Source organism: Strongylocentrotus purpuratus, unplaced genomic scaffold, assembly GCF_000002235.5.
Source record: "Strongylocentrotus purpuratus isolate Spur 01 unplaced genomic scaffold, Spur_5.0 spur5_contig_863, whole genome shotgun sequence".
Taxonomy (NCBI): domain Eukaryota; kingdom Metazoa; phylum Echinodermata; class Echinoidea; order Camarodonta; family Strongylocentrotidae; genus Strongylocentrotus; species Strongylocentrotus purpuratus.
The window spans coordinates 1,492,345-1,505,788 of NW_022145572.1; the positions used below are offsets into that span (position 1 = coordinate 1,492,345).

A 13,444-nucleotide genomic window follows, 5' to 3' on the forward strand; every position below is an offset into this window, starting at 1 on the left:
TATAATGATTGAGATATTTGGAAGAAGTGGCAGAGAAATGTATGCCAAAGTCCATTTTCTTAATGTTTTTTATGGTGTATTGTTCTGTATATTCAATTTAATTAATATCAGAGAGCTGTAATTTCCCCTCCCCCCCCCCCCCCCCAGCAAAACGATTGTTATAAAACAAATTAAAATGTAATAATGATAATGAATAAAAGAAGAAAAAAAGGAGGTGTCACTTTTGATAGCAGAATAAGGGGAAGATAAAAAGGGCAAAAACAGAAAGGGTTGTTAATACCTTCCTTTAGGAAATATGTGGGTTAAGCACATTTGCCCCCCCCCCCCCCCCCCTGAACAAAATTAAATTAAAATTGAAAAAATTGAAAAAGAAAGAAATAGAGGACAGAACCAGAAAGGGGCATTAAAAGATAAAGGGTGGGAAGTCAATGTGAAAAGAAGGTAATATGCTACACCACCTCTCCCCCCCCCCCCCTTAAAAAATAAAAAATAATGAATTAAGAATAGCTTTTCATACTCTATGGATTCATTTTTCTTTTTTTCTTCTCCATTTCATCTACCTAATATTGGTGGTGATTGTCCTTAACATTTTTTTAAGTACGGAGTACCCATTTTCTCTATGCATTTTTTCAAAAGCAAAGTTCATATGTACATCATGTATGCATGGATGGTCAGAAATTGTCAGAATGAATTTACATATTCTATTTGATGTATTAAAATAAGATCTGGAATGTACATACTGTATATCAATGAAAGATAGTTGAGCATTGTCATGAATTTCTCCTCTCAAAGCACTGTATAACATCGTTTGGAGTCGGTTGGGTGTTAACTCGTGTCTTTTAACAGAGTTAACGCCCTTTATGTTCTGAACAGGTGATATGTAAATACACCGAATACTGCTTGATCTGAGAAAACCCCTCTGCAACTGTTCATAAACTCACTAAAGTTGTTATCTTGTTATTTAGCAATACTAGGATTTTTGGAAGTGTAAAATTACTATATATTCAGAAGGTTGCATGGGGCTTTCCATTTTTCACACGTACAGCAAAAGCACTAGTTGTCAATAGTTACAAACATCTCTTTTTTGTTCATTTCCGAGCATACAGTGAAAACGGACTTATGAACAATTACACGTCACAAGAAATGAACATTATTTATAACAAAAATAGTTAGTGTATAGAGAGAGAGAGAGAGAGAGAGAGGGAGATACAGAGAGATGAACAGACATGTGTCGAGAAAGAGTTGGACACAGAACATTTAGTAATGATACAAGAATGAGAAAGGGGGAAAATGGAAGAAAGAGAAAGTATTACATTTTGGATGGGATACAAGATCGAGATACGCTCTTACTTGTAAAGGTTATAGAATACCAATAATAAAAAATCAGATGAAAGGGGAGGATTACACATGAAAAGGACTTGCTCCAGCATACATCAATGGACTCATTTCACCAAAGGTGCAAACCTCCTCCATCAGGCTCCGCTCATATTCATCTGTTCATCTTCAACTATCACCTGGTCCTCGAACTCACACCCGCTATGGAGATCGTGCCTTCTCTGTATGTGCTCCTAAACTCTGGAATAATCTCCCCGTCTCTGTCCGTGAATCCCCAACTCTTGACACTTTTAAACGTAGACTTAAGACCTATCTATTCAACACAAAGTAATTGCCCATCATCATACCGTATTTATAACCACATGTCCTATCTTCTTGTAATTTATTTATTGTCTAATTTACATAATTATTGCAGTTTCATTAATGTTACTTAATTATTGTATTTACATTTTCATTTTTCATTATCATGTTATTGTTATACATTGTTAGTTAAGTAATTGGTCTAAATTAAGCGCATTGTTCATTTCATGTTTCTAGTTGATCCTTATTACATATTTAGTTTAACCGTACTTTTCATTTCACTTGTTTTGTAAAGCGCTTAGAAACTGTATTTGTATACCAGCGCTATATAAATCTTAAATATTATATTCTTTTTATATTTTAAAAGATAACAAATATCTACCCAAAACTAATAATGCACAAAGGGAACTAAGGGTCTGCGCACATAATTTGACTTAAAAGTGACAATGATTTTCTTTTATGTTCCTCTAATGCTTAATCCCATATCATTCTTTATATTTTGAAGTGTGCCAAAATGATGGTGAAAACGATGTCATGTTGAAATTGCAATAGAACAGGTTCCCATGTATGCATGCACTCATTCATTTTTAAAGTTAAGGATTTTTAAAGGTAAAGACCAGTATTGGAAACGCCCCAATTTCAAAAAATGAAATGGAAGCTCTCATTACCAATCATGTGAAAGAATATGTTTTGACTAATACATGATGATAAAAAAATTTGCCGGGAAACCGCCTACTAAATCATATATTTGGTAAATTTGTTTCTCTCATGGTCTGTGAGAGATATAGGGTAGTCCCATATACATCTTTCTGTGTATAGTGCTTGTAACTTTACGAAGAATGGGCCAAATTTCTTATCATTTTGATGATTCCAGAACCTTGCAGATGCTAGATGCTAGATGATCAACCTTTTCTGATCGATTCCACAACGTTTCTTTCACAATGCAATCGCATGACCATAACTGGTCTTTACCTTTAAAGTGAAAGATAGCATTTTGGGACTTGTGAATGAAATCACTAAAATCAGACATTTTACAATATATTTTACATATTTATTGCATGAATACATATTGCTACAATAGACATATATTAGGTGTCATTTATCACTTGTTTTGATTTATCATGATCGCACAGCTCCGTGTAAGCTCAGACATACGCACTCAAATTATACATGTACTACATTCATTTGCAGAGGTCTAATGAAAAGGAAAGCCAGTTCACACAAGATTCATTCTTTATAATAATATTTTATTAAGCAATTTACAACATAGATAAGTATAACATACATTTGTATATGAATTTTGATTGAATATTGGAAGATAGTTAGTTTCTTATAATAGACTATATAAATATGTACATGGATCACGTACTTCTCATATCGTGATAGTATGAGTAAGATTAAACTTCAGTATAGCTTATTCAAAGATTCATTTGGTAAAGATTAGCTACCGATTCCTTTTTGCTTTTGGTAAAGTGTCAACAAATATTCCTAAAATGTGTACAAGTTAAAAATACAAACGCACTTTCTTTCTGCTTTGGTAGATAATAAATACTGTACATAAATACATTCTGTAAAAAAAGCAATCTGGAAGTTGATTAGAATCTATCACACAAATGCTATTCGGTGGGTGAGAAATGGACGGTTTTGCTTACCAGTAAACTACACATACTTGTGCTTTCCTAATGTTTGAAGTGCCCCAAATTCAATTCAATAAAAGTTGCATGCACTGTACACCGAAATGAGTATATGGGACTACACACACATGTGCAATGAAAGTAGAAAGATAGCATAGTAATGACCAATAAAAAATACTAGCATGAAAGTTTGTCTGTATATTTTAGTGAAGCATGTTTGAGAGTTATCAAGACTTTTAATCTCAATATGAATTCTTCACCTCATAAATTTTCAGGTTTTTAAGCTACAATCTTTGTCCGTGATGACACCCAACTTGACTTTTCTAACATAATGGGCATGATAACCAAGAATAGATACATGTAGTTGAAGATTGAGCTACTCATCTCAACATGAGTGCATACACCTGTCACCTGTCACCTGTCACCTGTTACCTGTCACCTGTCGTAAGTTGAAACATGAGTTCGGTTGGAAATAGATTTGGATGCGATTTCAAGCATTGATCATATTACAGTGGCGCAATATGGCTCAGTGGTAGAGTAGTGGTCCCTGGTTCGAAACCAAGGTGATGCGCTGGTGTCCTTTGGTAAGGCATTAATCCTCGGAGAAGAATTTAAAGCCATCGGTCCCCTGGTTGCTTACTTAATACAAGCATAGACATACCTTTTTAGCAGTCAATAAAACAATCATCATCATCATCAGTATCATATACATTGCTGATCCAATAACCGATCCACTGCGGTTTAATAAACAACGCAGAAGTACCTCCAGCCACTTCCCTAAGGATTGAAGTCTTTAACCACAACTCACAATTAAATTGAAACTTTCTGTGTCACCAAGTTTATGAAACACTTGTAATTGTACCTACACTGTACAGTGCCCTACTTCATTGCTTAATTGGGCATAAAATAAAATCTTCTCTGATAATAAAATTCACGGTGTATTTCCGTTGAGGAAGGAGAGCGTAACCATTCTTAGTTCCAGCATAATAGCTCAACACTCAATTCTTGATATCCTAGTCACACAATTGGCATTGTTTAACGAAACAGTCATAAGTATACAAGTTCACACGACATCCCATTGAAACGTGTGTGTGAAATCAATGGGTTGTTGGCAAACTTGTACTTATGAAGGTTTTATGAAACACTACCCAGGCCAACAACAGACCAAACAAAGTACTAAATTACCCCCAAATGACCAAGAATTGGCCAGTTTGGAGTCGGTCAGGTGATATGACTGAGGTAAGAGCAAGATTTACTGCCCATAGATTTTCAATGTTCAATTCAGCTATCATCCATAAACCAAGAAAAAATGTTCCTTGTATACAAACACCACACTGGCCATAGTAGGATCCATATTTACTGGCAAGCTCCTAGTATACTCCTGGAAATGTCATGGCACCTATAGTGTTGATACTCTTCCAAATGGCTCTGAAAAATGAAAAGAAAAAAAAGTGATCAGAGATGAAAAAAAAAATTAAAACAAATTACTCCCACACCCATATTCTTGTGTTTCGAAATGCTAAATACCGGTACAGATTCTATTTTTCATTTCATTAATTCAAAAATTCATTTATTTGCAGAAATTATTTGCAATATTCCTAGAATTCACAAATCATTCTTTGGTCCTTTTAGACCATCTACTCAGATGCTGCAAGGCCAGGGTCTGTTGCACAAAACAGTTGCTTTATCCCATAATTATAAACAAAACACAATTTTGAAGACATGAGCACGTGTCCTTCCCAATATCATTTCGGTTTTGTGAGAGGAACCTGCAATATAAGATGTCAATTCATAAAAGAATAATCTAACAGTGCCCATAAGCCAGCAGCATAACAGAATGGTGCTGATGTAACAAGTTGTCAATATATAACCAGGTAAATTCCTTGGTTCCAAGAAATTTGTTATAAAAAGGTCATGATATACTTTCAAAATACCAGTTCCAGATAAAACCCTCCTGCTTCAGTGCTACTTCACAATGTTATTGACCTACCTGATATCTGTATCCGGTGCATCATACCTCTCGAGAAGTTTGTCCACATCCACACTCAGACCCTGGAAACGAACCAAAACAAATAATTATTGATAAATGAGAATAAATCTTGAACAAATCGTATGCAAAGTACACAAACTCACACACAAAATTGTAATTACAGGAGATCTTTTCTGATCAGATATCAATCAAATATTATTTTATCATAGTAATTGTTATGCACTTTATTCATTGTGCTTTTTTTTTTTAATCACAGCCCTTATTTTTCTTTAGTGTGCTTTTTTACCAAAGCTCATTTTTTTTTCTCCCTTATTGGGCTTTGTTTTTCCAAAGCTAAACTGCTCACAGGTCCAGGGATATTTTTACATCATCACTCAAAGGGCACAACTCAGAATCCAATCAGTATTCACAGAGAAGGAGAGAGAGAGAGAGCATGCTTGTTTTAATCATTCAAGACTCAAGTCAACAGTTTATACTCAGAGGGGTCAAACCCCTCTCAGCTTTAAAGCCCCACTGCACTACTTATGGCTACTTGCGCCCTCTATATAGCCAACAATGCCTAATCGGTGCCTGTTGGTCCCCCATGATGAGATAACCACCTGTCAGATAATCGCCCTGGCCAAACTAGTACAGACAGGCTTAAGAAGAAACTTTTACCTGTATTGTCTTCGCCAAGTACTCATTAGTGGAGAGGAGTTTGAGCACCTCTGCCTCCGTATCCCTCAGACAGCCTTCCATATGGTCACAGATAGACCGAGGCACATGGTGCTCGTGAAGGTCCTCTGTCAGGGCTTCTATCTCACCCTGCAGGTCTAGGATCTTATTATGGTGTTCCAGTACCTGGTCCCCTTGGCCCAGGACTATCTCCTCTTCCTTGGCCTTGACCCTCGCGGCGATGGGGTCGGGGAGGCCGATGAGAGGCGGAAGCTTGGCAACCGCATGTTCTTCTTTGCGCAGTGTCTCTCGTAACCTGTGCAGCATGAATTCATGAAAAGGCATTGTCAGAAGAAGAAAAAAAATCGAAATCAAAAGATCGTTTAAAACATAAACACATTACCATAATCAGAACAAAGAATAAAAAGTTTAAAGATGCTTAGTTTGTAGACTGTTTGACATGGGGGTCAGATATACCAATTCAGCCTGTGACGAAATACTTATTAGTCCATCAAGGAGACCAGGACCTTATCTTATGAAGAGTTGCGATAGATCCAAATCAATCCCAAGTCCTACAATCAATAGCAAGTTAAAAGTCACCTGTCTCTTATGTATAGTTGCAATTATATCAATCACAAATAAGTTGCAATCAATATCGACTCTTTGTACGATGGACTTCATTATTCCTAGAGTTTATGAATCGTGTACACTCCATAAGGAGTCAATAGTCAAACAAAATAAAGAGTTCTTGCTTACCTGTCATTTTCTTCAAGCAGATTCTTAGTCTCCTGTTCCATTTTCTTGACCACGTCCTGACCGATAGCCAGTTCTCCAGGCAGGACCACACCACTTGCAGTCAGTCCCCTGACCTGCTGGCTCAGGATCTCACCATGCTTGTGAGGCTGTGTGTCCAGTAGTAACCCCATGTAAAGGTCAAACTCACCCTATAAATCAAAAGTGCCAGGTGAAAATTTGTGAGAAGTTTCTAAATTGACCTTTACGCAAACACCATGTCTGCCTGTAGAGGGCGAACTTCCTCCTTTACTGCGCAGTTTGGCACATGTGCAGATACTATACTGGGGAAGACGCCAAGACAAGCTTTCATCCGGTTTTTCGGCTTCCGTAGAGAATGTACAGCGGTTTCAACTAATTCCTTATTAAACTAAACCATTGTTCAGGTTTCATGAACTCCCCCGAATGATTTAATGAGATCTGTAGGTACCATCATAATGGGTTCTAGTTTATTGGTTCCGAAACTATAATTTCTATCCGAAGTTCAGTCCTGTTCGTTGTCCATAGTCGTATTATACCCGATTGGCCCCGACTCAGGCCATGGGAAAGACACTTAGTCTCGATTCCATGACATTTGCTCCGGCGACAATTGCTCCGCTGTAAATTTCATACACTAATCGAATGGCTAACTTCAACCCTGGATTCAACACTATACCCTACCCTAAACCTAACCCTAAACCTAACATAAAACCCTATTGAAACCTTAACCCTAACCCTACATCTTAGACGAAATAAAGCCCGGAGCAATTGTCGCAGGAGCAAATGTCGTGTCACCTTAGTCTCGTCAGGCTACACTCCCTTTAATCTATTGAGGATCTCACCTTGACTTCCAGCAGAACCTTGGCAAAGGTTGGGGTTTCTTCGATGAGTTCATCCCAGATATCACTGTAGATCTGCAACCGGTGAAAGTTTGGCGCACTGAATCTAGCCTCCACATTCAGCTCCTGAAGTTTCTACAAATTGGATATTCAATGAAATATAAAGTTTAAAAATAGTGTCGCTCGTTTGCAGGAGACACCTAAATAGCAGAGAATTATTTTAACAATAACAAGATTTATGGCATGGCTCATACACTTACTTGGAAAGTACTGAAGTCTGAAATAACATTAAAATTTCATATGCAACCCACCAAATATCACTGTAGACATAACTTGCACTTGGGAGTCTGTGGGAATGTGTGTATTAAATACATCAAAATCAATTGGTAGCCAATGTGAAGGGAGTGATAACACCAGGCATTTGTTTTTTGTGGGACATCTTGATATCTTACTCACTTAAGACTATATGTTGTTTTGTTTCATGAGTATATTACGTTTTAAGCCAGGAATTTCAAAAAGGAAAATAAGCTTCAACATCCTTAAATTGGCAACACGTTGAGGCATTCAAGATCATTGTTTTTCAATGAAATTTGTCATTATTTCAACTTTCGACAACATTCTCGCCCATGTATATTGCTTTCAGAGACATTACATTTCATCCAAATAAGCTCAATAAAAGAAAACTATTATTGCAGCCAATTTGAAGAACAATAGGTGATCAATTTGGCTCTAAAAATAAATCCTGTCCTGAAAGGGTAAAAATGCAAGTCCCTATTGATGTTTCTGAACTCTGTCCGCTGTTCCCTACCTCATATAATTTCCTTTCCAAATGTGCCACTGCTTTCCTCCCTGTTAAGACCCCTTTCTCATACATCTCCTCTTTCCTCAGTACATTCTTCTGAAAGTCTAGAAACCTATTGAGCTGGTCTCTTTTCGTAATCCCAGCCAGGTGGCTTTGCACAAATTGTTGCTTGTGCAAGTCCCTCCCTCCAGCACTCCTGTCCTCCCTCTTATCAAATGGAGGCAACCGGTGGGGGGGAGACTGGGTCCGTGAGATCCCCCGAGTTGTTTTCTGACGAGAAACAGGGAGCATGATTTCGGGCAGGGACAGCTCTTCGACGCAAACGCCATCGTCAATGTACGAAGCTGGGGAATCCATCCGAGCATCCAAATTAGACGCTCTCTGGGGTTGGGCTCTGCTACCATGGTGACTACCTGCGGATGCTTTGGTAGTTCTCTGGTCCGTCCTTAGGTCTGCTGGGGTAGGGTGAGGCAAACTCCCAGCTGTACCTGTGCTGAAGTGATACAAGGCCTGCACCATTTCTTCTTCTTTACTCTGAAAGTGGAGGAAAGCAAAAAGGCCTTTAAAATTATTAGGTTTACAAGACTAGATTACATTGTAGCATATTGCCTATAACAAAAATTAATAGTATTGGTATTGAAGCTTTATGTCTTGCACTACTCAAAGTCTCAAACTGTGTGTCTCTCTCTCTCTATTCAGTGATATTCTTTGATTTTCTTTTTTTTTAAGTATCTATAATTATCTTCTCTTTAGTTAAATGGAAATAAGCCATATGACATAAAGGACTAAGACATGTCTCATTTGACAAATATCCTTTGTTTTCCCGCGGACAAATGACAAGTCACTCTATTGAGACCATTGATCAATAATATAATGATTTGGGGATGGGTGTACAGACACATGACAAACATAAAGACTTATCTTTTGCATTCGGATTTAACAGAAAATATTCATCAAATAGCACTAACCATCATGAATTTTTTTCCTTTATAATATTGTCCAGCATAAGTCTTAGAAGATATATGAAATATTTCTGTAAACTTCTTTGAATGGCTGTTTTGAATTAACTTTGCACACAACTTGTCCCAAAACACAACATCTGGGCATACGTTATGATGGGCATAAACAAGACTTCCATGTATTGCAGCTATAATGGTTATAAATAAGGCTTCACTATGTCAAAATGTCATATTTTCATCTAGTATGGAATCACACTTTTTGCTGTTTCTTTAATCATATATTAAGATAATTTCTTTACCTGTGCACGTCTCGGCGAGGGCAGCTTGCTTGGGGCAAGCAGCAGGGGTACCTCCTTGCCTGAACTCTCCCACGGCTTGTGGGTTGCCATCTCAGGGGGCTTTGAGAGCCGGTTGTGATTCAAGTGACCCTTGGTCCTCAGTAAGATGTCATACTTCTGCTCCTGAAAGAGACCCTCCATGACGTCCCGAAGGGGGCGAGAACTAACCCCCGGTGGAGGGAGGGGCCCGTCAGGACCCTCTTGTTCTGAAGCCATAGCCAATATGAAGACTACTGCGAGGTTATAGTAATGCCCTCTAGGTTTTTGAACAGTCCATAGAATGTGTTGGAGAAGTGTCTATAGAAGATAAACAAACAGAAATTTAAGATGTACTGAACAATGAATTGGAGAAGGAAAAAAGTGCTAGGAGTGGGCGAACCACCATCATAAAAAAAAATGGGTCCTAACACTCAGAATATCATTAATCAATAAGACGCAAAAACAAAATTGGTTCTGACATACGAAGCTCATGGCAAGAACCCATTAAATTTTGATTGATGACTTTAAAAGATTTGTTTTTGTTTTATCCATTTTATCACCTTTATTTTTATCTTGTCATATGGTGAGAGACATGCAGACAACCCCCCCCCCCCCCAAAAAAAAAAAAAAAAAAAAAAACAACAACACTGGATTAGATGACTTTTGGCATTTCAAAATAAAACAAACCCCAAAAGTGAATGGTGGTAATCACACCAAGCTGCCTCTGCCTACATCATACGTGTATCTTACTAACTTTCCTTTTTCTCATTCTTCTCCTTCTTTCTTCACTAGCCTTTCTCTCTTCAATTTTCTTCTACTTCTTCATTTTCCTTATACCGGTACTCCCCCTTCTCTTCTTTAATCTCCCATCCATCTCTTTCTTATCTTCCTCTCCTTCCTTTTCTCCTATTTTTATCCTCCTATTTTAATTCCTCTTGTACCATATTCAGAAATCCTGAATTTTCTGAATACCGATTACTGCATGATACTCCCCTCCTGTCCCCCTCCCCAACCCCTCTCTCTCTCTCTCTCTCTATTTTTCTTCTCATCTTCTTCTTCTTCTAGATCTACATCTTCTTTCTTTCTTTGTTGTTGTCTTCTTCTTCTCATCCTCTCTTTTGTTTTTTACTTCTTTTTATCCTCCTTCTTAATTGCAATTCCTCTCTAAACTCGAGTCTAGTATTTAAAAATCCTGAATTTCCCTTATAGGGTTTACTGCTGTCACTGATTAAAGTAGGTCTACTCCCCTCCTCTGTCTCTCTCTGTCTCTGTCTCTCTCGCTTCTTCGTCTTTTTCTCTTCTTCTTCTCCTTCTCCTCCCCTCTAGCTCCCCCTCCTCCTCCTTCTCCTTGAAATTCTTCTTCTTCTTCTTCCCCCTCCTCTTCTTCTTCCCCTTCCCCTTCCCCTTCCTCTTCCTCTAGCCTCTTCTGCTTGTGCTAGTGCTACAATTTTACAAATAAAAAAAACAAATAAATGCACGCATGGGACTGGTTCGTATTACCAACTGGATATAGACTCTTTTTGTGCAGCGTCACCCCGAGACCTAGAGCTTTGTCAATTACACTAAACTATGCAGAGATTAAAATAATATCAGAAAAATATTTTCAAATCTTTTCTTATCAAGAAAGTATTCATATTTACCGTGAAGCCTGCAACTGAAAAATGATCAAGGGATTTCTTAATTTTGTTTACGCTGGCCAAGTTGCTATGCTAGTCAACTGTAGATGGCGCTCGTTAAATGTGAGTAATTTTTTGTTCACGTTCGAGATACATGCTGGCGACGTCGACTGTCCTCATTTCAACGTTTCACCTTGTTTTCTACATTTGTGTGTTTGCCTAAGTCGCCACATATTTGAAAATGTCCGCTGCGGATAGATCCGTCCGTTCTGTCTTTGGTAAGAAACTCCAAATATTAAGATTTGTAGAAAAACAAGCATGATAAGTTGATTATAGACGAGACCTACTGTAAGTTCTTCTCTCAAGTCAAGTCAAGTCAAGCGTTTACCCGTCACTGCACCGGTACACTGCACCAATATGGCACGCCACAGCCGTCATAATTGGTCGAGTTTACAAAAAAGCAGTCGACTTTACAAAAAAGCAATCGAGTTTACAAAAAAGCAGTCGAGTTTACAAAAAAGCAATCGAGTTTCCAAAAAAGCAGTCGAGAAAAAAAAAAAAGCAGTCGAGAAAAAAAAAAAGCAGTCGAGAAAAAAAAAAAAAGCAGTCGAGAAAAAAAAAAAAAGAAATCGAGAAAAAAAAAAAAGCAGTCGAGAAAAAAAAAAAAGCAGTCGAGAAAAAAAAAAAGCAGTCGAGAAAAAAAAAAAGCAGTCGAGAAAAAAAAAAAAAGAAGTCGAGAAAAAAAAAAAAGCAGTCGAGAAAAAAAAAAAGCAGTCGAGAAAAAAAAAAAAGCAGTCGAGAAAAAAAAAAAGCAGTCGAGAATAAAAAAAAAAAAAAGCCGTCGAGAATACACCAGTTTACAGTTGTATCAGTGCGCATGCGCAGACAGTTGACCTCGGGTCATTGGCCCCAAAATTGGGGCCAATAACCTCTGACCTCTGGTATTTATGCGTAAATTAAAATTGCGCCCATGCAAATGATGATGTGCGCGCACAACGCAGCGCGCAGGCAGTGATGTCATCATTATTTGCATGGGCGCAATCTTAATTTACGCATAAATACATGACTCCTAGGTCATTAGCTTTGTTTAAAATGGCGCACACAACTGTAAACTGGTGTATACGTGCCTTCACGGTTGTTTCATCGCAAAGCATGCTGGGACATAATTCTAGTACATTTTTACCTTCGCCGTGATCAGCTGTCCCGTTGCAAACAACGGGATTCTTATAGAAGCAACATCTTAATCTTGTACATAATCCGCTATTCTGCAGTGATTTTCTTTCACTCCAGTATCATTTGTACGGTAAGAAACCAAAGTTTGTGTTTATTCATTTTTATGACGAATAAAGCTGATAATACGACGTAATGAGAGTGGGCCGGGGTCCAACTTTAGTAAATGTAGGCCTAGATCTAGTCCCGTATGTTTAAATGTGTGTGCATTTTAAGTAGACTGATTGCCTTGTGTTTTAGGTAGAAGTTAACCAAATTTACAGTAAAATGAGACTTATGTCTCAGGAAATATGAATAGGTCTAGATCCTATAAACTATACATAATTGATATTGGAATAGGATCTACTAGAATGGCCGACACGACAGTTAGATAGTGATGGTTTTTTGTTGTTGTTTTAGTTTTAAGGGCGTGTGTCATTCAATTATGAATATTTACGCTGTGGTGATGGCAAATGAATTAGTCTAGGCCCTAAATGTAAAAAAAGTAAAAAGAGGCCATGAAAACGATAGATTTGTCGATCTGGATCTGGATATAATAGTCTGATATCGATGACCTTAACTTGAGCATCTACATGGGTCTACATGAACTTGTGTTAAAGAAGTGATAAGGATTCTTTTGTTACAATTATTCTTGTGGTCACAAACTTAAATTTGATTGCCTTTCTCCTTTTATTTATCAGTTGCAGCATCATCGAACACGATGACCAATGAATCAGAAGATGACGTAGATGTTACTAGAGAGCTCATTTCAAAATGGACAACAGAAGTGCTACGTGACTTTCTACAAGGAGGAGACTCAAGCTTGTAAACCGAGGAGTCATTATTTTATGGATGTTCTCTGCCGGCTGCCTTGACGCTGGGGGTAGCTTTTCAGCCATCCGAGGTTAAGACTGAGAGGAACTGGACAATGGATGGATAGGGGAGGACGGGGGGGGGGGGGGGGGGGGGGGGGGGGGGGGGGGGGGGGGGGGGGGGGGGGGGGGGGGGGGGGGGGGGG

At 38.2% G+C, this 13,444-nt stretch overlaps 1 protein-coding gene and 1 long non-coding RNA gene across 2 annotated transcripts; one reads left to right on the forward strand and one right to left on the reverse strand.

Annotated features, from left to right (window-relative positions):
* Positions 1–135: 135 nt before the first annotated feature.
* On the forward strand, positions 136–2,990 carry LOC115919320. Its single transcript, XR_004061798.1, has 2 exons — positions 136–2,244; positions 2,616–2,990. It is a non-coding gene; the product is annotated as an uncharacterized LOC115919320 (long non-coding RNA).
* Positions 2,868–11,526, reverse strand: LOC115919312 (uncharacterized protein C6orf118-like). Its single transcript, XM_030972784.1, has 8 exons — positions 11,242–11,526; positions 9,584–9,919; positions 8,332–8,859; positions 7,527–7,658; positions 6,670–6,857; positions 5,917–6,229; positions 5,260–5,321; positions 2,868–4,697 (listed from the first exon to the last, which is right to left on the reverse strand). The coding sequence occupies exons 2-8, from the start codon at positions 9,836–9,838 to the stop codon at positions 4,640–4,642; spliced, it is 1,536 nt and encodes a 511-aa protein (XP_030828644.1). The 5' UTR covers positions 9,839–9,919; positions 11,242–11,526; the 3' UTR covers positions 2,868–4,639.
* Between the last annotated feature and the right edge of the window lie 1,918 nt (positions 11,527–13,444).

What these genes read in the sequence shown, in the direction of transcription:
- LOC115919312 (XM_030972784.1), bottom strand. Translation starts at nt 9,838, where the DNA reads ATGGCTTCAGAACAAGAGGGTCCTGACGGGCCCCTCCCTCCACCGGGG. An exon ending in AGGTTCTGCTGGAAGTCAAG is followed by an intron (nt 6,858 to 7,526) that starts GTGAGATCCTCA and finishes TTTGATTTATAG; the next exon opens with GGTGAGTTTGACCTTTACAT. An exon ending in ACTTGGCGAAGACAATACAG is followed by an intron (nt 5,322 to 5,916) that starts GTAAAAGTTTCT and finishes GTTCGTTTCCAG; the next exon opens with GGTCTGAGTGTGGATGTGGA.